Genomic DNA, 25645 nt, shown 5'->3' on the forward strand with positions numbered 1-25645 from the left:
TGGATTGTTGGAGGTTATCTTGGCTGGAGTTTATTGATTGCGTAGAAAGGAGTTGGCGGTTGGAGATTCGTTTGTTGGTTAGATTTGCGTTTTTTTTTCCGTTATCTTTGTTGGTTTATATTTTTGGGACCTCTATTCTTGATTTGGTAAGTTTTGTGAAGTCTAACTTTTGTTCAATTGTTGTTTCATTGTGTTTCTTATTTTTTGTAATTTTTGGATCCATAATTTCTTCTATTTTAGATTTTGTTTATTTTCGACCCAAAAGACCTTTTGATTTTGACTCTTATATATTTGCTCTTGGTAAGTCCATTTTTTATCTTGTATTAGCGAACTAATTTGCGCATTTTTAACAGTTTATTAATCATTCTAACTTTTTGTTGGTTTCTCTTTCGCTTTTTGTGCCCACATTTCGACCCATTTTGATGTACTGTGTTAAATGTCGCTTTGCTGTTTTGCTAAATGGGTGTTTGGCATATTTTAACTTTGGTCTAGCACAAAATTTAAAAACAAAAATGCACAGAGTGAAATGTGTCAAGTAATTTTGGTGTTTATTTTCAGTTTGGACGTATCATGACAATACCCCGGCATGTAAGCAGCAATGGATGGTATCATGAAGCTAAGTTGTTTTAATATAGTTTTGGGGTGGGTCAAAAGCCTTACTTTGAAATGTTTGAATTTCAGGTTGATCTGGGGCGGATTGTTCTGGCCATGCTCCCGGAAGCCGACCAACCTCAATCTCGTCCCAGGCGTAGGCATCATAGGCATGCAAGGCCCCAGATATTTCGAAAACGTGTCACCCTTTTTGGAATGCCCGATGATGAGGTTTTAAGACGCTACCGTCTACCTCCCAAAATCATCATAGACACTCTCTCATTAATAGAAAGTGATCTTGAGCGGCAAATTGACAGTCCAACAGCAATACCACCACTTACGCAATTTATGGCGGTGTTACATTTCTGTGCCTCAGGATCGTTTCAAACAACGGTGGGAATAGTGGCTGGCATCTCCCAATCCTCCTTTTCCCGGATCCTGAGGGCAGTGATGGAGGCACTTTTCAAGCACCTCCATCATTTTATTCAAATGCCTTTGGATATGGGTGCCCTTAGTGTGGCCAAGGCCAATTTTTACCAAATAGCTGGCTTCCCACACATCATAGGGGTTGTGGATGGTACTCACATACCACTTCAGCCTCCAGCACGGCTGGAGGCCATATTTCGAAACAGGAAACACTATCACTCCCTGAATGTAATGGTGGTATGTGATGCCTCCCTCCAGATCCTGTCCCTGAATGCTAAATTACCCGGAAGTGCACATGACTCCTTCGTCATCCGGCAATCAGGGATATGGCACAAATTAACCAACCTACAAGCTGGTGATGCGTGGCTTCTGGGTAAGTGGAGAGCTTTAGTACATAACAATGTTAAGCTTGATACACAGTGTTCCTGATGTTGTCAATTCTTTTCCATAGGAGACAGTGGATATCCTTGCATGTCCTGGCTGCTCACTCCTTATTTGGCTCCCACACCAGGCCCACAAAGTGCGTTTAATTCCGCACTTACAGCCACCAGGCAAGTGGTGGAGCGCTGTATCGGCCTTTTAAAAGGCTGATTCAGATGCCTCCACCGCTCTGGTGGCGAGCTCATGTATTTGCCGGATATGGTGTCGAAAATTGTGGTCCTGTGTGGGATATTTCACAACATCGCCATAAGGAGTGGTGTCCCAATGCAGCCAGAGGATGCCTTACCTGAGGATGGCCCCCCCGAGGTTGGTCGGAGGTCAGTATGTGGGGGGGCCATACGCGATGATGTGGTGGCCAGATTTTTTAGGTAAGTTTTAACAAAACAGTGTTTATACCTAATGTGTTTGTGTTTGTTTGCGAACATCTAATTGTGTTTTCTTTTTTTCACCATCTTCGGTTTGTTCACATAATCTTTGGCACTACAACGCTCACTACTTCATGCTACCCTTACCAAACCTGGATCTGGTCATTTTGGGAATATATTCTGGAACCCATATCGCAACGCCATGTTTGTGGAATCATTTTGGCATGGTCCTTCCTCAACCAGTTCTTGATTTGTTTTTTTTGTTTGTTTTTTTATTGGTATGTGTTGTATTTGAGATTATCACTGTGTGTTTTTTTTGTGAGTGACCACTTTGATTTCTCAGTTATGTTGTGAATAAATGTTTGGAGAGTTAAATGTTCTTCCTTTTTTTGGACGTTACCAGCAAGTTTAACCAGGTTAACACATCTTACATTTGACTAAGGGGTAATCCAGTACTGACGCCAGTTGAGCAAAAATGAAATATGTTTTCAGGTTCCCAACCCACACCAAAAGGAAGCCTGTCCAATCATTTGACTTTGTAAGATTCGCCTAAGCAGCTTGCCCACCAACTAGGAACCTGTAAAATGTAGAAATATCTAATTGACACTACACACAAAAAGGGAAATGACATTGTTACTGTTATGTGTTTCTTGAGGGTGTTTTACATACAAATCCAAAACCCAATCTAATTTTTAAAAAATGCAAAACCTTGCAGGAACAGTCTACTTATGTCAGGGTTAACTATCTTTGGTTTTGAAAAAACGAATGAGGCAGAACGTATATTAGAAAGAAACAATTTATTTTGAAAAAGATAAAAACAAAAAAAAACTACTGCCGAAGGATGCCAGACAGCCGGTCAAGGGCCACAAGCACCCCAATTACATTTTGGCGCATGTGTGCCATACAATCTTCCACCTCTTGCCGACGCCTCTGTTCCTCTGTGGGTGAGAAAAGTGTGTGGATTAATCAAACAATAGGGAATCCACATTAAAAAGACAAAAACACAACGAAATCACTCCAAAACCAAAATTAAAAAAAAAGGGGTGCTGCAAAAATTACAAGGCCTATGTAGAAATACCCACAGGTGTGATATGTGTATGTTGAAATCAGCAGGAAGAGGTAAAGGCAAACTGCTAAATCGCCAAAAAACAACCCAAAAATCACGAATAAAGGAACGACACATGATTACATACAAACAGTTTGTGGTTAAAAAAAACGCGAAAGAAAAACATACCGGTAGCCAAAACGCCAGATCCCGAAGTGCCTCCATCTTCATCCTCGGAGGAGCCTTCATTCCCCAAAGAACGGGGCGGGGTTATCACGGACTCCGGGGAGGGGGTAATTGGAAGAGGGGTGGTTGGAGGAGAGGGGGAAGGGGGACGGAGGGGAAGGAGGCCCGACAGTTCCGGGAGAGGGTCTTGGAAGGCTTGGGAGGAGGGGGGAATAGGGGAATTATTTGGGGTGGAGTGTTGGCTGGGGGTGGGTGAGAGTGGGCGGGACCGCCGTCTGGCCGGACGGTGACGGCGTAGTCTTGCCTGTCCCCCTAAAAGATGTCAAACAAATTGTGGTTAGTTTCTGGCCAAATCCTGGCCAAATAACATTTTAAAATCACCCACCACCAACAAAAAACATGCAAATATGAGTAGAATGAATATATCAGAAATAGAGGGAAAACATGGCCATGCAGATATGAGGAGAATGAATAAATAGGACAGACATGAAAACATGCACACGCAGTTTGCCCCACAAAGACAAACCTGAAAACCACAATACATAACACTTACTTTCCACTATCTGCATGCGAAAGCATGCCAGCAAGCGGGGCGTTCGCCGTTGCAGGTCAGACCACCTGCGCTCCAGCTGGCCGATGTTGCGGCGTGAGCCGAAGGAGCGCAGGCGGGCCCGTGCCTCCGCATACGCGGAACGCTTCTGCCGGGTTGGTGATAGGTGGAGGCTGGCTGGTGATACGCCGATCCATCACCTCCGTTAGCACCAGCAGCTCGCGCCTGGTGAATGCAGAGGCTCTCATGATGGCAATGGTGTTTTTCTTAAAATTCATTTTTGATAAAGTGTGCCAAAAATTTCTGATTGGCTAATGTATCTTGGAAAGTAACAGGAGCAATTTTATTGGTTAGTGTATGAGTCATGTGTTCGACAGGGCCAGAAATCTCTGGAGAGTTATGATAGGCTTGATGCAGTGACATGCGTAAGCAAATTTAAATAAAGAAATGAACCCCGGGAAATATGCGGGGATCCACAGCAATAGAACAATTGTTTCATTGTGGCTAACATGTTTTTTGAGCAATAAAAGCGAATGTTTAAGCCGTACGTATTCTGCGGGTAAACACAAACACGGACAAGAGTAAAGTTTCTTGCATTGTGTTGAAAAAAAAAAACAATTAAGCTAATTGATACATTGATTGGCATGATACGATTGATGGAGGTAGGCAGAATAAAGGAGCAGGTAATCGACATCTGACATGGCCACTTCCGGTTTATACTTGTGCGTGCGTTCCCTTCAAGCCATTTCGGGGATGTACGCTCGCTATTTCGCACGCTCGTTAGTTAGAGGAGGGGTCGTCTGAGTTTGGGGAGGATTTTTTAGATGCGATCGAAAATACGAGCGAGCCCTTGAATTTAAATATTTTTGTACGTACGCCTAACGTACGTGCGCCCGCTTGCGAGTGGGTCTGAATGAGGGCCAATGGCCACAAAATTGCTGCCTTATGTCTTAACATATGTGCCATTTAAAATACCCTATAAATTTGTAGCCTCATCCAGATACACTCTATGGGCCTGATTCTGAGTAGCACGTAAAGCAGTTGGGTACAGGATGCCAGTGGTCAGAATCCCGAAGCTGGCATCCTGACAAGGTTATTATACCGACACCTGTCGGTGAGTATCCTAACCCTACACCTAACCCTCCCTCCCCGCACCCTAAATCTAACCTCCGCCCTTAGGGCCTGATTCAGACCCGTTCGCTAGGCTGCGTTCGCACATAGCCTGCTGATGTTTTCAATGTACGCATGCGTATGAAACGCAGTGCGCGATCAAGAACCAGTCCATGCGATCGCCCATTGTGCATAGACGCCTTACTAGTTTGAGTGACAGGACGAGCCGTTTGTGGGTGGTGACGGGTTGGTCGATGGAAATGGGGGAGTGGTGGTGCAAACGCAGGCGTGTCTGAGTGTCTTAACGCCATTTTAGAGGTGTGCATAATTAAGGCGTAGCGTCAGTACACGTTGCATGGCTGAATTACACACTGCAGCACTCGCAGTGCTTGCGGTAGGGTATGGTCAGCCACAAGTGCTGCGTATGGGTCCGATGTTACCGATTGTTGCATAACTTCCTGGAGATGACGTGTGTTACTAAGGGAAAGTGGACGTCTTAAGACAGGCTGGTGGGCGTCTAAATAATAAATACACACCATGATCGCACGCCAAGACATAGTGGGCATGCTCAGGGCCGTAGCTAGGGTAGTGCGGCCGGTGCCATCGCACAGGGAACCACAGGTCAGGGGGCGCTGTTTGGGCCTGTCATATTTCTGTTTATTATCATTCTTGCTTGTAGCTTTCTCTTATTTCATCCCCAGCATCTCCTGGCCTCTCCTATCTCTTCCCTGGCTCTGCCCCATGAAGCCATGGCCCTTTTTTGGGTGCATTATGGCCTTCATTCAGAGGCGGCCGAATGGTCTACGACCGCATGGCCGCCTTGATGTTTGTCCAGTGCGCATGCGCACGAGGGAGCCGGCTCCTTCGTGCGCATGCGTGAGACCCGCTATGACCAACACCGCCGGTCGTAGCAGGTCTCTTTCCAAAGGGGGTGAGCTGTCGATGTTGATTGACAGCTCGCCCCGTTTGGAAGGCGGGCCGGGGGGGTGGCAGCCCAAACGGAGGCGTTCCCATGGGAACGCCTACTGTTTGGGGGAGGTCCCACTGACATCACTAGTGATGTCAGTGGAGAGCTTCCAGCTCTGACAGAGCCAGAAGCTCTCCGGGGCTTACGACAAGTGAGACCCTACCCTAGGGTCTCTTCGTAAGCCCCGATGGTTGCGATGGTCTCTGACCATCTCGACCATCACCCTAGCGGTCATTAGAGCTGTGGGTGTAAACCCACAGCCTAACGACCGAAACAGAGGCGGCCGGTCAGGATGCAAGCGGCCGCCCAGTTTCTGAGCGACCGCTTGCATCCTCCGACCGCCTCTGAATGAGGGCCTATGTCCCTTTGAAAAATGAGGGGGGCGCCAATGCTCTTTCTGGCACAGGGCACCAAAAAGTCTAGTTACGGCTCTGGGCATGCTAATGCCTTGCCGTGCGATCGCAGGATTTGCATACTGTGGCTACGTGCGAACGCATCTAGCGAGTGGGTCTGAATCAGGCGCTTAGTGCCCAAACCTAACCGTCCCTCGCTGCACCCAAAACCTAATCTCCGTCTTCCCCATAACCCCACTACCTACCGTCAGAATGCCGGCGCCGGGATTCTGACTGGGGTTGGGATTCCGGCACCGGCATTCTGATTGCCAGCATCCCGGCAGCCGGGATAAAAACTACATCCCAAGTAAAGTGGTTGCGATTCCAGCAGCTTCCTGCAATCGGAAACCCATCTATGCGACCGCACCGCCCCCAGTCCTCTGCTGGAGAGAGCAGCAGTCATCACTACCATCAGAATTTGCCCCCAGCCCCATCCTTGGCGCAGTAGATCTGACTGATCTCGGATGGTTCTCTGTATGTGCTCACCTAGTAATAATAACCTCTGTCCAAAATGCAATATACCCGAAGGAGGCTTATACTATATGTGCACACCCCATTGCCAGTCTGTTGCCAGCCAGCAATGCCCATTCAGCCTTAAGTGAGAAGTGACCAGGATACGTATGACTCAGATTCGCCGGTATATACTCTAAGTTGCGTATGCAGGCGGCGACATAGAAGCGGTTTGCTAACAATCCAGAGAACCGTCCACTTTCGGAAAGTGATTCTGGAATAGCAGGTCATAATGTCAACATTTATTTTGTGTGCTCAATGCTGACAGTTATGATGTTGACATTATTAAAATGTCGGCATGTACAGAATGTCAACATGTTCACAATGTAGATATTTGAAATGTTGACATTATGCATGATCGGCAGCCGAGTTTTAGAGATAGGCTGTGGGAGGGAAGGTTAGGGTTAGGCACTGGGAGAGGGTTAGAGTTAGGCTGCGGGAGGGGAGGTCGGTTAGGCACTGGGGGAGGGTTAGAGTTATGTTGTGGGAGGGAAGGTTAGGGTTAGGCACTGGGGGAGGGTTAGAGTTAGGCTGTGGGAGGGGAGGTTAGGGTTAGGCACTGGCGGAGGGTTAGAGTTAGGGTGCGGGAGGGGAGGTTAGGGTTAGGCACTGGGGGAGGGTTAGAGTTAGGCTACGGGAGGGGAGATTAGGGTTAGGCACTGGGGGAGGGTTAGAGTTATGCTGCGGGAGGGGAGGTTAGGGTTAGGCAATGGGGGAGGGTTAGAGTTTGGCTGCGGGAGGGGAGGTTAGGGTTAGGCACTGGGGGTGGGTTAGTGATAGGCTGTGGGAGGGGAGGTTAGGGTTAGGCACTGGGGGAGGGTTAGAGATAGGCTGTGGGAGGGGAGGTTAGGGTTAGGCACTGGGGGAGGGATAGAGATAGGCTGTGGGAGGGGAGATTAGGGTTAGGCAATAGGAGGTGAGTTAGGGTTATGGGTTAGGATTAGTAATTCTTATCGCCAAAGTGCCGTTGGATCCACTGGTAGTCAACATCACCTGACCACCAGACCTGGAGGGCATCACTGGAGCTGCCAGACCCACAGTCACTACTAGACCACCAGGGACGTTTTGTCAAGATTCTAATCATGTCGACATTACAACAGTGTCATCAAGATGACTATCAAGTCAACATGGTCAATGTCAATATTCCAAACCTGTCGACATTATGTCAACATGACGAATGTTGACAAAATATACCACACCACTCCAGAGAGACTGCTAAACCTAAGTGTACACAGCTTACCGTTGCAAGTCTCCAATCTCCCGCATCCTGCGCAGGGGGCAGCAGTAGCAAGTTACATATATCCGATATTTGTTAGCTGCGGACGGACCTGCATACAACTGACAGTCAGGCCTTACATGGCACAGTTTCTTTCATACCAATGATTCCTTTATTGCAGTACATTTTCGGTGCTATCCTGAGCTACAACTGTTCTGAATTTAATAATGATATACAATGCCAAGACTAAATTCCTGATTGATGTTTATGATGTCCCAGCCAGTGAGCATTCAAACTTCAATGTATTCTTCTGACGTACGCAGATGTAACCCCGTTGAAAATAAAATGGTTACAGCAGCTGTATGCATTATATAAATCAATATCTGCACCAATAGCACAGACATTCTTCCTCCCTATTATGTTGCTGGTAATGAATACGTTCATTGAAGCACATACCACGCGGGAGTTATTAATGGAGCCTCTAACTGCTAGAATGGATGTAGACTGGGATTTACAGCGATTATTGACTTTTCACAAATTTCACTTTTCTACAGGATTATTAGAGAGGGAACAAGAGATCATTTTTAAGATAGTCACATGTAGCCTAACTACTGGGCTAGTGGAAGGGGGGGTTAGGATCAGGCACCCCCGGGGGGAGGTTAGGGTTAGGCACCCCCCCTGGGGAAGTTAGGTTTAGGGATATTTGGGGTGAAGGGTTGGTGGGAAGCAGGGCCTGCAGGTTGGAGTTTTGCCCTGGGTACCCAGAAACCCTGCACCGGCCCTGTGTCTGGGCCCTCTTCCTCCCTGAACCCTGCTCACCGCCCTGTCTTGTGGGAGTGTCATGGGCGAGTAGCTTTGCGATTCGTGTGTAGAGAGAAAGGAAGCCTGTCTCATAATCTCTTGCATCTAGCATGGGGCTGGCGCAAGTCCCGATATTAATGATGATGGTTGCAGCGACTGGCACAAGATCAGTGGGTGACGCGGCTTTCTGCTCGCATTAGCTCAACGAAATCTCTCATTAACATAAAGAAGCAGATTTGGCTTTCATGGCTGCCAAAAATACATCCACCTTACGTCAGACTAATCAGCCCCATAATTCTGCTCTCACCTGATGGAACTTGGATTTCATCTTTCTGGAAGAATCTCTCTTCCTCCGTTATCTGCTGGATTCTCTTAGGGGTTCCCACATAAAAGAAATGTTTCCCTGTTGGAGAAAAGCTGTATTTTATTTCTTATTAGACCATAATGACCAATAATATGCAATAACCAGGAGATATTACAAAATAATAAAATGTCACTTTTATTCAGTAATGCACATCCAACACTTTAGCCCCCAATAACAGGGCATGACCATTACAACATTTACCATAAAGGTTACATGTGTAATTTAGTGATATCTGGGGGAGTCGGTATGAATTACCGCTGGACCCCTGACCGGCGGTTCAAATCCCGACAGCGACTGGCCGACAGAGGAGGAAATCCCGATTGTCCCTAGGTAAGTATAAACAAACCTATTTTTCCCCCTAACCCTTCTTTAGGGTGCCTAACCCTAACCTCCCCCCGTGCCTAACCCCAATCCCCCCTCTAAGTGCCTAAACCTAACCCCCCCTTCCCCGCCGCCTAAACCTAAGTCCCCTGGGGGGGTGCCTAACCCTAACCTCCCCCCGAGGGTGCCTAACCCTCCCTCCCCCTAGCCTAACCCTAACCTCCAGGGGGGGTGCCTAACCCTAAGTCCCCCCTGGAAGCCCTAAACCTAACCCCCCCTTCCCCCCGTGGCTGGCTGCTGCAGCACCCGGCATCCGTTCGATCAGGATGCCGGGCACCGGTCTCCCAGCGTCGGTAAAATGACAGGCGTCTATATTTAGACGCCTGTCATTCGTCCCTCATCGGGATTAAATTGTCTGGATTCCGGCGGTCGGCATTCCGTCCCCTGGCTTCCTAAACGTATACCATATCTGGGTGCGGTGACTTTTCTTTCTCTCCTGTTAATGACTATGTGCACTGCTACTCCTGGTAGTGCCACCAGGGATGTCTATACCCTTTCAGGCATTGCCTTAGTACTGTTACCTGTCTGGTATCACATACAGACTTATGATTAACTCAATCAATGATTCTTCTTAGTCCTGTGCATGAGTTTCCCACCCGCTCCTTACTTGTAATTACACCGCCATTGATATTCCAAGAAACCTGGCACGCACAGTTAGAATGTCAAGTGCAATGAGAGAACTGTTATAAATAAGAATGTAAATTGCACAACTTAGGCTCAGTGCTCTTGTGTTACATTTATAAGTAAAGATTATATTTACTTTTCTATCATTTTTTAACAGAATGATGTTCCTTTAAATATCAATTAAAGACAGGAGGCGCAACCATTTCACTGAGGTGGCACAGCGTTTAGCATTATTGCCTAATAGCACTGAGGTCATGGATTCGATTCAGGATACTGATTTAAAACCTCTATGTGCTCCTGTCTATACCTTCTAAAAGCCTGCCTATACCTTCTGATATTGACACTATTTGCGTACGCAGTCATACAGTAAAATAAAGATTTTAGACCTTGAACATGTGTTTCCAAAGCACAAAGTATTATTCAAGTAAAGTTCAGTCAGTTACACGCTGTGATCTAAGTACAATTTAGCGCAAAGAAATTATACAGACCCAAGATACAGTTATACATACGCACGCGCTCTGGACCAGATACCGGCATCAGCAAGAAACCTCCATCACTCAGCAATCAGCTAGAAGACTCCAGAATAGGGTCACAACACACACATTTATACCCTCACAGAAACAGACAACACAATAGAGAGGTTCATTGCGATCCCATTGGTTCTCCATCACGGTGCGTTGTTACAGGACATTTAACAGGTTGATTCAAATGGACACAGAACAGCCTCTAACAGCTTGCTGCCTCTGTTTTCCCGCCTCATGCAAATTTAGGCTGTTGGTATTTACAAAGTACATTTTGGTGCATTAAGTCTCTACGGTCCATAAGTTGAGAATGCATGTTGTGATCTTCACACCGATGATACCGGAAAGCTGTTGAGAAAGTGCAGATCAGTATAACACCAGACACGGCTTACTTATCACGTGTTAAACCTTAGATGCAGTAAACAGTGATTTCTTTACATGCTGGCATTGTGAATGAATCATGTAATAATAACCCTTTTGCGCTACAGAACTATTGCTTTAAGTGTATGTATGCAAGGGAGAATGACACTAAATATCGTTGTGCGTCTGGGGGTCTGTGGGGTACTTAGCGAGCAGCACTAAGCTGGAGAGGTATCTCTGAGTGTATGGGACTAAATCGGTATTGGTTGTGTAGGGATCGTTAAAAAGCTGAATGTGCTAATAATTAGCTATTTTGCATTGTGCACTGTTTAACATCGCGTGTATGTGTTAATGTGAATGCAGGGAAAACACCACTAATTTGCTACTATTTTGCACTGTTCATTATTTAAGGTCATGGAGATTTTAATGTGTTGGAAAGTCATTTTTACGTATGTTAAACACTGTTGGTATGTGTTTGGGAAAGATTGTTAAAAAGCTGGCCGTGCTACTTATTAGCAATTTAGCGTTGTGTGTTTTTGTGTACTATGTAGTTTGGACAAAATGGCGCTGTGTGACCTATTTCTAAGATGGAGTCTTGTCGCCATTCGCAAGATGGCGTCGTGCAGATAATTATTTTTAAGATGGAGTCTGGTTGCCATTCGCAAGATGGCGTCGCTCCAAGCTGATTTTACACTGATTCTGTCTCAGCGACTAAACCAGCTTCGACAATTCCAATAAGAGTCATATCTGTGTGGAGTTTGTATGTTCTCTGCGTGTTTCGGGTGTCCTCCCACAATCCAAAAACATACAGGTTGGCAGGGGCGTAACTAGATATTTAGCAAAAGTTTGTAAGGGCCCCTACGTACCACTCAATGGTGAAAAATGTATATAACAATTGGAACTTTGGCAGGGTAAGTAGCCCCCCCTCAGCTCTGGGCCCCATTGCAGATGCATCCAGTGCACCTATAGTAGGTATGCCCTTGCAGGTAGGTTAATTGGTTTATGACCAAAAAAAAAAAGAAATAAACCTAGTGAATCGTAACTAAGGGTGTGCAAGCTGTGCCGCTACCCCGGGTGCAGGGTCCTGGGGCTGCACCACTGTGCCCCACGGCACCTGCATTCATCTTGCAGGTGCCTGGAACAGCACTCTGTAACCAGTAGAGCCATACTCACCGACTTTGTTGCCCCCTCAGCCAGATCGGTGGCGGGCAGGAAAGTGGGTGGTGCAGTGATCGCGGCAGTACAATGGCGCCATTGTGTCCCCCCCCCGCTATACAGTGGCAAGAAAACAGGCATTGTATAGCGGGGAGTGGGACTATGATGATGCGATTCACACCGCTCCGGTACTGGTCCATGCCATAGGAAAATTAGATTGTAAGCTGCATGTGAAAGACCAAATATTCTCTGTAGAGAGCTACAGAGAATATATGTGTGCTATATAAATAGCTTTATAAGTAAACAAATAATTTTATATGACAAACCAATAGTAGTCAGGCAGGAAAGTGATACACTGCTCTTATATCTAAACTACTCACTGCACTAAACTAATCTTACACTATACTACAGTACATAGAGACAAAACCATGAGCATATAGGGAGAAAAGAAGTGGTAGTGTGGAAATGGCATTAGAACGGCTGTGGTATGAAGAGTTGACATTCAGAAGGTCGACACCAGAATGTCAACAGCCAATATGTCAACACGATAAATGGTCGACATGGTCAAAATGTTGACATGTAACATGTCGACACCAGAATGTTGACATATGGGTTTTTTTTTATCTTATTTTAGCTTAAACTTAACCCTAAACCCAACAATAAGCAAAATGTCATATGTTGACATTCTGGTGTCTACATGTTAAATGTCTACATTATGACCTTTTGTTGACATTTTAACATTGTCGACCTATTTGCATGTCAATGTATTGGTTGTCAACCTAAAGTCCATGTCGGCATTCTGACTATCAATATTCAGTACCTGTCAACCTTCTGAATGTCGACCATCTGACCGGAAACCATTAAGACTGTGGCCCTGATTCAGAGCCGGACGCTCTGACAGAGCGCTCGCTCTGAATCAAGGCCGTCCTTCTCTTTTTTTAGAGCGGCCTCCCGGTCGCTCGCATAGCTGTGGGTGAGACCATCGCGACCATTGGGCTTGCGACGAGACCCTTGTGGTAGGGTCTCGTTGCCGCAAGCCCTGGAGTGATTTTGGCTCTATCAAAGCCGAAAGCACTCCCACTGACATCACTTGTGATCACTTGTGATGTCAGTGGGGCCGGCCCCAGACAGTAGGCGTTCCCATGGGAACGCCTCCGTCTGGCCAGCCACGCCTCCGGCATGTCCACCAAAGGGTGCGTTCTGTCACTCACCATCGACAGCACGCCCCCTTTGTAACTTGCCCATCGCTATCCGGGTCTCGCGCATGTGCAGTGGGCCAACATCGACCCGCTTGCGAGCACTCAGCGCTCTCGAGCGGGTCTGAATCAGGCCCAGTGTACATTACTAAATCAGTGCATGTAACCATGTCTGCACAGCCAAGGCACGGGCTAAGCAGAACAATCATCTGTCTCGGGGTAAGTTGGCCTGGGGTCCAGCTCCAGCAAGGAACACACTAAATTTGTATCCTGCTGTTAGCAGGTGAACTGCATGTTCCATCCGCTGCCAGATTAATCCCTGGCTGACCAAACACAGCAATTGATAAAATGGTGGCCCAGCAAACTGTTATGGTGCATCCTGGAGAAGGGGTGCAGTTTGGAATCTGTACTGTAGGCAGGGCCGGTGCAAGGTGTCTGGGCGCCCTAGGCAACATTTCAACCACTGCCCCTGCTCCCTCCAATTCATACTATGCCACATATTAGTGACGCTAATTAATAATATGCCACACAGTAGAGCCCCAAAATAACAACTCTGCCCCCAATTCATTATATGCCACACATCTGTATCCCCAATTCATAGTTATGCTACTCATCAATGCCACAATACATAATATGCCACACGTTTATACCCCAATACATAATATGCCACACATTTGTGCCCCTAATACATAATATGCCACATGTTTATGCCCCAATACATAATATGCCACACATTTGTGCCCCCAATACATAATATGCCACACATTTATCCCCAATACAAATATGCTACACATTTGTTCCCCCAATACATAATATGCCACACATTTATGCCCCAATACATAGTATGCCACACATTTGTGCCCCCAATACATAATATGCCACAAGTTTATGCCCCAATACATAATATGCCACACATTTGTGCCCCTAATACATAATATGCCACACGTTTATGCCCCAATACATAATATGCTACACATTTGTGCCCCCAATACATAATATGCCACACATTTATGCCCCCAATACATAGTATGCCACACATTTGTGCCCCCAATATATAATATGCAACACATTTGTTCCCCCAATACATATGCCACACAGCTGTGAACCAAAGTTAGTGTATGCCACATAGCCATGAATTATGCCAAACAATGCCCCTAATACATATGCCACACATGCCCAAATTTCTTTATATGCCATAAAGCTGTGCCCCAATACATTTTGTCATACATCCATGCTCCAATATATTTATGCCACACATCTATGCTACAATATATCTCTGTACCCATTACCCCCCCACATATACACACACTCACCTACCAGCACTAATTAAACCCACACACACATACACCGACTCCACACGCACTAAACCAACCTGCCTTGGACTGAAAGAGACAATTTTTTTTTTTGTGGACTCAGCGGCACCCTCCAGTGGACGGCGCCCCTAGGCAGCCGCCTAATGGTAGCACCGGCCCTGGCTCTAGAAGCAATGTTTGGGAGACTTCTAATTTTGGCGAAATAACTTTAAGAAAAAGAGACTCTCATTTTTTGGGGGCACAGATAAAGAAAATTATTATCACATAAAAAAATAACTTTTATTAGATATATATTAAAAGTGAGAAATTTTTAATTTCACACATCACAGACAAGGTATTATGATAAAGGAATATATAGCAGTCACGGTGATACACAGACACCAATCCCTATTGGTACAATCAATATATTGTATGTAGTTATGCTCCAGAGATATAATAAAAACATCAATCTCATATCCCTGGAGGATTTTTTACATTCAATAACCAGGCATCATAAACAGATAATGACTTCAAGCGTAAATCAGCGATAGCATCAAGTATGGGATATGCATTCATCATAATTATCATTCCAAATGGTACAGTAAATATATATTGTCATTTCCCAGAGGCAAAATAATGACATTGATCTCATGTCCTCGGAGGGTGTTGCATACTGTATGTCAGTGCAATATGGTTTTAGCATTCGTCAACAGGTCTCCAAAATAGGGCACAAATATACAATCTTGCTCTGGGTTCCACAATTACCAAATGAAAAAATATGATTAAACCCCAAATTACAGGGAATTAACAGAAGGAGTCCGTGAATAACCCAATACAAATCAGAACGTAGCTTATTCTCTGTCTGATTCACTATACAAAAGTGCCAAAGTACAGCTTAAAGACCCAATACAGTGTGAGGATAGCAGCTGCTGCGTATCATTATGTCTGCAAGTGAATGATACGTGAGCGTACTATCTATACACTCAGGGATGAGAATGAGTGCACTGGGCGGCTGCTGTTGTATTGTATCAGCAGAAAAGGAGCTGATAAGTATATTGCAGGAACCTTCCTTGAAAATCTGCAATGAGAGTGCCCATAGAGAGTTTGTATAGGAGGAATAAATACAATAAGAAAACAAAAGGTTAAAAGAATAAATAAAAGTAACACTGTATATGCTCAGGATACTATGCTGCTGCTGATCATATGTCATAGGATATTAGTGGTTAGTGAGCAATTGGACTCTGTATACAGAGATATTAATAAAGAGAGTATTATGCTGCATACAGTACGTGACACGTGTGATGGATAATGACTCTGTTACCTGTGGCATTGCAGAGTCATATACCACTATCAAACACACTGTTCACACTGCATACTAGAAAGGAAACAGAATGAAAGAAAAAAAAGGTACCCGTATGTTACAGGACTTTTTTCGGGCTGCACCCACCCTTAAGAATGCCCTCCCACATACAATAAGGCTTTTCACTAGTTTCCAAACATTCAAGCTGAATACTAACCGCTTCAGACAAGCTTATCAGATTCCAGGACCACCCACATAACCTTTTATAGCTTCCCTATCTAACTCCCTTCTTATAGTAAACACCTACTGTATCACATCATCTCTTTCTTCAATTTAACATCCTCCTAACCCATACTTGCCTACCCTCCCAATTTGGTCGGGAGCCTCCCGAAAATCGGGTGCCGCTCTCGACCTCCCGGGGGCAGGCAATCCTCCCGGCTGCCGCCCACCGCTCATATCCCCCCGCTATAACCTTTGCAACCCCCGCAGCGGGATGGGGGGCGCAGATGCAATTTGTGCCATTTTGGCCCTGCCCCCTGGTTCACAATGCCTATATTATTGTCATTGTGTAGCGGGGCTGGGCCAAACTGACGTGATCGCATGGCCGCGCCCTCAAATGCCCATCACCCACCCGGCCATTCCCCCTTGTCCCGGCCACGCCCCCCCATCCTGCCAATCTGGCTGCTCCCTCCTGGAAGGAGCAGCCAGAAAGTCGGCAGGTATGTCCTAACCCTAGGCCAACTTTCCAGTGTGATTGGATTATACAGCCCGCCAAGAACATCTGCAATTGAGCTGGACCAATTTGCAGTATGTAGCACCTATCCTTGTGTATCAACACCTAATTCCCTATAGATTGTAAGCTTGCGAGCAGGGCCCTCTTTCCTTTATGTGTGTCTTTTACGTGTGTCTTTTATGTATGTATGTCTTTTATGTATGTATGTCTTTTATGTATGTATGTATGCCTTTTACAACCAGGGGCTGGCTGGCAACTTTTAGCCTGGGGGGCAAATGCATGCAGGCGGCCCTGGCAGAGGAGTAGCGTGTACCCAGGTTGCCCGAAGAACGTGCGTGCTACGGTGCCCCCCCCCCTCAAGTGTTCCAGGGAGGAGGCCAGTCCATACGGGATTAATGTAAAGTAAAAATAAAGATTAGGGACAGCCCCGTCATGGTGCCCATATGCAGTGCCCCCCTGTGCCCCAGGAAAGGACCCCTTATGCAGGCCTCCAGTAGTGCCCCCAGTAATGATCCCCCTATGCAGTGCCCCTTATACAGTGCCCCCAGTAGTGGTCCCCCCTGTGTAGTGCCCCTTGTGCCCCCAGTAGTAAGCCCCTTATATAGTGCCCACAGTAGTGGTACCCCCTATGCAGTGCTCCTTGTATAGTGTCTCCAGTAGCAGTCCACACCCCATGCAGTGCCCCCAATAGTGGTAACCCTTATGCAGTGCCCCTTAAATAGTGGCCCCAGTTGTAGTCTCCCCCCTATGCAGTACCCCCAGTATTGCCCTTTTTATAGAGCCCCCAGCAGTGGTCCCTCGATGCAGTGCCCCCAGTGGTAGTCCCCTCCCCCCTATGTAGTGCCCCTAGTAGTAGTCCCCTCCCCCCTATGCAGTGCCCCCAGTAGTTGTCCCCTCCCCTTGTAGTGCCCCTAGTAGTAGTAGTCCCCCCTTGTAGTGCCCCAGTAGTCCCCCCAGTAGTCCCCCCAGTTGTAGTCCCCCCCTTGAAGTGCCCCCAGTTATAATCCCCAGTAGTGGTCCCCCCTTGTAGTGCCCCCCCCCTCTAGTGCCCCCAGTAGTGATCTCCCCCTTGTAGTACCCCCAGTATTGGTCTCCCTCTTGTAGTGCCCCCAGTAGTAGTCCCTCCCTCTTGTAGTGCCCCCAGTAGTGGTTCCCCCTTTGTAGTGCCCCCAGTAGCCCCCCCCTTGTATTGCCCCCATTAGTAGTAGTCCCCACCCTTGTAGTGCCCCCAGTAGTAGTCCCCCCCTTGTATTGCCCCCATTAGTAGTAGTCCCCCCTTGCAGTGCCTCCTATAGTGGCTCCCCCCTTGTGGTGCCCCCAGTAGTGGTCTCCCCCTTGTAGTGCCAGCCTCCCCCCCAGTAGACACACGTAGTAAAAAAAAAACCACTTACCTGAATCCCCGCTCCCGCCGTCGCCATCCGCTCCTCCGTCTGTCCTTCCCGGGCCGGGCCACTCTGCAGCATGGGAGAGACGTCATATGACATCATGACGCCTCTCCCATTGCCCACTGCGGGAGCCGGAAGATGGAGCGGCTCCTGCAGTGGGCACAGCAGCAGCAGCTAATGAGAGTCTGACAGACTCTCATTGGCTGCTGATAAAACAAACACACAGCTGCCGGTGCCGGCGGCTGTGTGTTAGTCAGTGTACACACGTGGTGCAGTCTGTGTCACAGTGACACAGACTGCCCGCGGCCCGCATAACTCTGCGGCCCGGGGGGCACATGGCACCCTACCCCCCGGCCCAGCCCGCTCCTGTTTACAACCCAGTAAAATGTTAATGTTGATTCAAACTGTAAAGCGCAACTGAATTTGCGGCGCTATATAAGAAACTGTTATTAAATAAATAAATGAATACGCAACAGCTGCTATCCTCACACTGTTTGTAGGGAGCAGTCTATGAACCTTATCGGGTCTTTAAGCTGTACTTTGGCACTTTTGTATGGTACTTCTCTAGGGGGCCTATTCATCATCACTTAATTGTCACAAAAGCAGGTGAAAAAGCACATTTTCACCTGCAATTGTGAAAATTAAGTATTCGGCCCATTCATGAAGAAGGTGAAGCAGGAGATATCACAGATATCTCCTACTTACCTTCCTCTTGCGGAATGGCCCGCTGTCCCCATACACTAGTATCACAGATATCTCCTGCTTACCTTCCTCTTGCAGAATGGTCCGCTGTCCCCATACACTAGTATCACAGATATCTCCTGCTTAACTTCCTACACTAGTATGGGGACAGAATTCATCAAGCTCCGAAAATATAATATTTTCGGAGGTTGACTGCGGGAGCATTCGCCATCTTCAGATGGCGAATACCCCCGCTTGGGGTTCGCAACCTGCTTTTCCCTATGGGAAGAAGGTCCAGGTTGCGAGAAGGGATCATTTCAGATCCCTCCGCCCCTGTCCGGCTCCTTCTACCAGACGTCGGGGTTCTTATGCGCATCGTAATTTCCGAAAAGGAGCTGTGAAGCCGCTCGCGGGGGCAGCTGATTCCACATCAGCTGCCAACGTGCCGGACCAATGCTGAATTGCTCCGGTGGCCGTGGCGAATTAGAATGTTAACGGACCCCGATAATTAACATCATGAATAGGCCCCTAAGGGCTCTATTTATTATCATTATTTTTACTAAAATAAAGTGAAAAAGGGTGTTTTCACACCCTTTTCACATTATTTGAGTTTCACCTAAAGTTACTACAGGGCAATTGGAGTAGAATTCGTAAAATTCTACCCCAAGCTCTAATTATCACATATTTTTAGTAAGCAGATAGCATTTTCCATAATTGTAATGAGAAATGTGATCTGGCCAAAGTTTCTAAATAGATATTGTGAAAAAATACCAGGGGAAGCCATGTGATAATAACGCCATCTGGAGGTGGCGTTATCCAGAGTCTTCCCCGGTTACCGGACTCCTACTCTGCTCTAACAGGCAGAGCAGAGCCCGGAGCCGGCCCCAGTAAGCAGCTGTGTGGTCTAAACAGACCACACGCTGATCACTGCCGAAAAATAAATTAGTAAAAAAAAACAAAAAAAACTTACCTGAGTCCAGGGACCGATGATCAGGGCTCCGGTGATGTCCTCCCTCTGGTCTCCCATCTTGCACTGGGGCCCGGTTGTCACCTGACCGGGTCCCAATGCGGGATGGGATGTCAGCTGACTGGAGCCACGGAGGACATCACCGGAGCACCGATCACTGCAGGTAAGTGTGATTAAGGGAGGGGGAATCCCCGATTGTGGGGGGCGGGGCTTAGCGAAGGCCGGTCGGCGCATGCGCGGGCATTTGTGACGGTATTTTTTTCTAAAATACCGTGATAAGTGTGCGGAGGATATTAGCAGGGACAGAGCTTTATCGCAAGCTCTGACCCTGCAAGGGATTTTTAGTAAATCCCTGTGATATTGGCAATTTCACACTACAATCTGCATTCTCTATGCGGATTGTAGTAAATAGAGCCCTATGTGAATCAGACAAAGAATAAGCAACATTTTGATTTGCATTGGGTTATTCACGGACTCCTTCCGTTAATTCCCTGTAATTTGGGGATTTATCATATTTTTTCATTTGATTATCGTGGAACCCAGAGCAAGATTGTATGTTTGTGTCCTATTTTGGAGACCTGTTGACGAATACTAAAACCATTTTGCACTGACATACAGTATGCAACACCCTCCGAGGACATGAGATCAATGTCACTATTTTGCCTCTGGGAAATGACAATATATATTTACTGTACCATTTGGAATGATAATTATGATGAATGCATATCCCATACTTGATGCTATCGCTGATTCACGCTTGAAGTCATTGTCTGTTTATGATGCCTGGTTATTGAATGTAAAAAATCCTCCAGGGATATGAGATTGATGTTTTTACTATATCTCTGGAGCATAACTACATACAATATATTGATTGTACCAATAGGGATTGGTGTCTGTGTATACAGTGACTGCTATACATGATTGATAACTGGTTTTTATACCATTATTTGTAGATCATTGTACTTACATATTTCACCAGCTTTCTTCTTTTTTGATTATAAATCCTTTATCGTAATACCTTGTCTGTGATGTGTGAAATTAAACATTTCTGACTTTTATTATATATCTAATAAAAGTTATTTTTGATGTGATAATAATTTTCTTTATCTGAGTGCCCCCAAAAATAAGTCTCTTTTTCTTAAAGTTGTTTCGCCAATTATATACAATTACTCTCTGGGGAGCACCTCCACGTATGACACCATAATACCCTGATTGTGGGTTTCCATTTAAGCTAATATCATGGATATAATATCTATTGTGTTATTATGTTACCTAGTGCTCAGGTGTTTTCCCAGTTCCCCCTTCCCCAGCAATTTAGACTTCTGATTTTTGTGGAGATCTCCCTGGTTCCCAGGAATGTAGTTCATACTTGCCGACAATCTGGCTGCTCCTTCCGGGAGGGAGCAGTGATCGCGTAATTTTAGCCCCGCCCCCGCTACACAATGTAGAAAAAAGGCATTGCGAAGCAGGGGGCGGGGCCAAAATGATGCGATTCGCATCAGCAGCCCCCCGCTGCGGGGGTTAATCAGGTAATCGGGAGGGGGGGTCGGGGATCGGCGGCAGGCGGGAGGCTTGTCTGCCTTTCCGGGGGGGCGGGAGCTGCACCCGTTTATCGGGAGGCTCCCGCCCGAATCGGAAGGGTAGGCAACCCTGATGTAGTTAAATCTCTCGCATTCCGCCCACAACTGTCGTGATGTGGGTGGGACGCGATGATGCGATTTGCTATGAATCATGGCCCCACCTCCTGAGGCAAAGTGCCACAGATCGCAGCATTATATCACAGGAGCAGGGACACGATTAAGCGATTATTAATGCCTTGCCCACACCCATCCTCTCTGTACCTCTTCCTCCCATATCCCAAGTGAGCAACTATGATTTATAATAGTATGAGGACTGTGAATCCTTATCACTCACTGAGTGGTCCATCTCCTAATGAAGATGTCCATTCCGGCTCTACACATTCATTAGCAGCCTCCTCGTCTGACGTCACATTCCAGAGAGCAACATCACCTCCGCGAATGCTGCTCCTAGGCTGTCGCTTCATGTCACGTATGAGAAGGCCCCTGCAAGAAATATTGTTTGATAGCTATCAGGGGGTTCAAGAATAAATGGTCTCTATTGTCATGAAACTTGCATCATCTTAACAGTAAAGGCTGATTATTATTCTTTTTACATATGAGTTACATAAATCATTACTTTAAAACAATAGAAGAACAGCTAACATTAGTGAGGGGTGATCCCATGGAATTTTGTTCATTTAAAATAAATACCTTTGCTCTAAGTAAGAACTGAGATACTTGACAGCTATTATAAAAGGGTGTGGTATATGAGGTTGACAGTTCTCATGTCGACATGCACAGGCGCCGAGAGGGGGGGGCGTGTACAGTTTACCCGGGCCCGGGCTTGCTAAAGGGGCCCTGGTCCGGCATCGCCCACCCCCCTCCCTCGCAGCAGCTCAGCACACAGCTTGTGCTGGGCTGCTGTGTAAGACTGCTCGCGGCTGCTGCAGCAGCCGGAGCAGTCTCCTATGGCTGTGGGGGGGAGCGATTGCACTGATCGTGTCCCCCCCACTGATTAGCACCGGGCTGGGGGGCTTACAGCGCCTCCCTCCCCGGTGCGCAGCGCCGCTAAGTGGCGCTGAAAAAGTGTTAATTGATTCTTTTTTTTTTCAAGGGGCATGGCCACGCCTCCCACGATTAGGCCACACCCCCTCCATTACCCGGGCCCGGCCAGGCTCTCAACTGCCCTGTCGACATGCATTAGGTCGACATGCTTAGCATAATGTTTACATGGGTGACATGTTGATATGATAGAATGGCAACCTAACATCCCTGGTGGCCCAACGGTTACTTACCTGGTCTCGGCGGCAGTGGCGTCTACAGTGTCTTCTTCCTGGTCCAGGCGGGCATGTGGCCGCGAGTTCTGGTGGAGCATTCTCGTGTGCTGTCGATCCGGTAAGTATTTAAACATCAGTCTTGTTATACATATATAACTTGGGCACCCGGCACTGGGACTGTCACGGTCCCAGCGCCTGTTTAAATTTGGCTCTGGTCATAGGGCCAATCATGACTCGCGGACTGGCAGCCAATCAGGGGCAGCAGCGCGTCTATTTTTCCAGCCTTCGTTGCCCATCCTGTCAAGACTTGCTACGCCACCGAGTAAGTGGTCAAGAGGAATTAGTTGTTACCTTTCAGGAAGTGCTGCAGCAGCATTGCTATACACATACACTACTACACACCATTACTACAATACAGTATCTAACTTCTGATTGGCTCATACCAGCTTCACCTTGTAAGCTGATTGGTGCTTTTTTGCATTACTCATGCATCTTGTGAGTGTATTTTAAATAAAAGAATGTTTTTGTACATGAGATGGAGAGTTTTACATGCTGTATTGGATAGGTTTCGTTCCTATTAATCACACTTAAATGCATATTTTGCTATCTAAACAAATTTTTAAAACCTGTCAGTAAGTGTTTCTATTCTATGCCTGATGTGATGCTACAGGAGCAGACCTGCATGCATCTTGCAATTTTTGCTTCTTTGCATATGCACATGCGTTCAGATAATTTAACACGGAATGTAGTTAATAGGTCAAGCAATTACGATGTCGACAGGTAACATTGTCATCATTCTCAGAATGTCGACATTAGGGTTAGGCTGCGGGTGGGTAAAGCACTAAGGGGAGGTTAGGAATAGGGGGAAAATGCTCACCAGAATTCTGGAGCATCAAAGGTCTAACCCAGATCACAGGACTGCCGGGACCCAGAAGCTGCGATTAAGCCGCTGTAGCCGTTAGGAGCAGGTAAGTGATCGTTGGGTCACCAGGGGCGATATATGTCAGCATGCTAACATGTTACATTTTATCAGTGTCTACATGATGAATGTCGACATTATGGGCACAGGTACAAATTGTATTGATTTGAAATTGAATAAGTAACTGTAGTGTTGCAAGGGTTAAATAGCTTTGAAGCCAACAGAGGGGGGTCACTTACATATGACTCATTTGTATCTTGCCTGGCCCAACAAGGATTTGGGCATGAAATAGTCTGGCAAAGTGGGCACGGGCAGTGCCTAAAGTAATCCTAGATACGTGGTAGAACTAACCCCTCCCCCACCTCCGTCCTTGGCGCCCCCTGCAGACTACAAATATATACATTTGTGCCCTCCCTCCCTTTTTTCAATAAAGGGACCGTGTACCGCCCAAAAAATGGTGTGGTCTCAAAAGAAAGGGTAGTGGTCACAATCGTATCCCCAATTCAAATTACACCAGACGGTAGCACCATCTTATTCACATTACATTGTACATAGTGCCCCTGATTCACAATACACCACATATTAGTGTCCCTTATTTATGTTATGACACACAGTAGTGCCCCTTTTACACAATGCCCACATTAGTGCCCCTTATACACAATGCCCAAAGTAGTGCCCATAATACACATAATGCTGACAGTAGTAGTGCCCCTTATAGAATGCCCACAGTAGTGGTGCCCCTTATGCAATGCCCCTATTAGTAGTTCCCTTATGCAGTTCTCCCAGTGGTAGTGCCCCCAGTGGTCGTGCCCTTTATGCAGACCCCACAGTAGTAGTGCCCTTTATGCAGTGCCCCCAGTAGTGGAGCCCCTTATGCAGTGACCCCAGGAGTGGTGCCTGTTATGCAGTGACCCTATGCAATGCCCCCACTAGTAATGCTTTTGCCATCGATGGGGGAGAACCAGATGGCTTCACTCCATCGATGTCTAAGCATAACCGAATGTTTTTTTTATATGCTTTCTTACAAGGTGCTGGGACTCTGAGCATAGCTCCGCCCCCTGACACCCAGCGAAGCTCCTCCCCCAGGTTCTGATTGGCCCATGGGCCAGTCAGTCACAAAACAGGGATGACCATCGGTTGGTGAAACCATCGATGGCCATCCATTGAATAGTTTGTAGTCATCGATGGCTACTTGGTACTTTGCCATCGATGGTAACACCTCCGATGGCCTTCCTTAGGGAGGAAAAGTGACAGAATAAAGAGGCAGATCCCTGCCTAGCACTCAACTAAAAGAATGAATCCTCACCCCTAAACACTCCCCCTGCTATAGGCTAGACAAACCAAACAAAAATGAACCCCTATGTTTCCTGCACTGTAAACCTAGCAATACAGACACTACATAGCACATAAACAGCCCTCTCCCCGCATTCTGACCAACCCAGTGTTGCAAGGGTTGTTAACCATATATCACAGCCTCCCTGGGATACAGTATTTAATTTGCACGTCCGTGTGCTTTTACTACGTATATGTTGTGGATTTTATTATCGTTATTTCTTTATATCCCATTTTTAAATACAGTATTGTATGTCAAGGCATTTTACGGTAACCTCCAGAGTGCTGCATTGAAATGATTATGTAACCTGTTCCCGGTAATATAAAGTATCGTCATCAACATCCTAACCACGTAGTTCATCTTAAATATCATATATAAAAGGCATCGTATTACAATGTTGAACTGCACGGTCATTTTGTTGTTTGCTGTTGTAATCCATGGCCTTTTTATGTAGTGGTTAAAAGTGCATGGATTCAACAAACACATCTAACCTTTCATTTGTTGTTATTCTAACAAAATTCATACCTGATAAAATATACCAGATGTTGTGATTGCAGCTGCAGCTCCAGTCGTGTTGGAGGATCAGACGACTGTTGTTACCATGGGCACCACCAACAAAGCCGGGAGGAGCAGCCATGTTGGCACAGTGTCATATGGTATTCCCTACATAATCCTGGTATCTGTTTCTATATAATCCATGGTGATTCCTCTAGGGTTCTATTCATAATCACTTAATTTCTACAAAAGCAGGTGAAAATGAACATATTCACCTGCAATTGTAGAAATTAAGTGTTCAGGCCATTCATCAAAAAGGTATTGCAGGAGATATCACTGATATCGCCTACTTACCTTCCTCTCCCGGAATGGGCCGCTGTCCCCATACACTAGTATCACAGATATCTCCTACTTACCTTCCTCTCCTGGAATGGGCCGCTGTCCCCATACACTAGTATCACAGATATCTCCTGCTTACCTTCCTCTCCTGGAATGGGCTGCTG

General features: G+C 46.5%; 1 protein-coding gene across 1 annotated transcript in view; it reads right to left on the reverse strand.

Moving 5' to 3' along the window:
- Nucleotides 1-25222, reverse strand: part of CUNH11orf97 (chromosome unknown C11orf97 homolog) — a 60780-nt gene extending 35558 nt beyond the window's left edge. The window contains exons 1-3 of the mRNA XM_088455721.1: nt 25173-25222; nt 21474-21622; nt 8908-9003 (exon numbers count right to left, since the gene is read on the reverse strand). Coding sequence (XP_088311847.1) covers nt 8908-9003; nt 21474-21603 — 226 coding nt within the window. The 5' untranslated portion in view covers nt 21604-21622; nt 25173-25222. The remainder of the gene's footprint in view (nt 1-8907; nt 9004-21473; nt 21623-25172) is intronic.
- Between the last annotated feature and the right edge of the window lie 423 nt (nt 25223-25645).

The sequence above is a fragment of the Taudactylus pleione genome, unplaced genomic scaffold (genome assembly GCF_031769625.1).
Source record: "Taudactylus pleione unplaced genomic scaffold, aTauple2 ptg000667l, whole genome shotgun sequence".
Taxonomy (NCBI): Eukaryota; Metazoa; Chordata; class Amphibia; order Anura; family Myobatrachidae; genus Taudactylus; species Taudactylus pleione.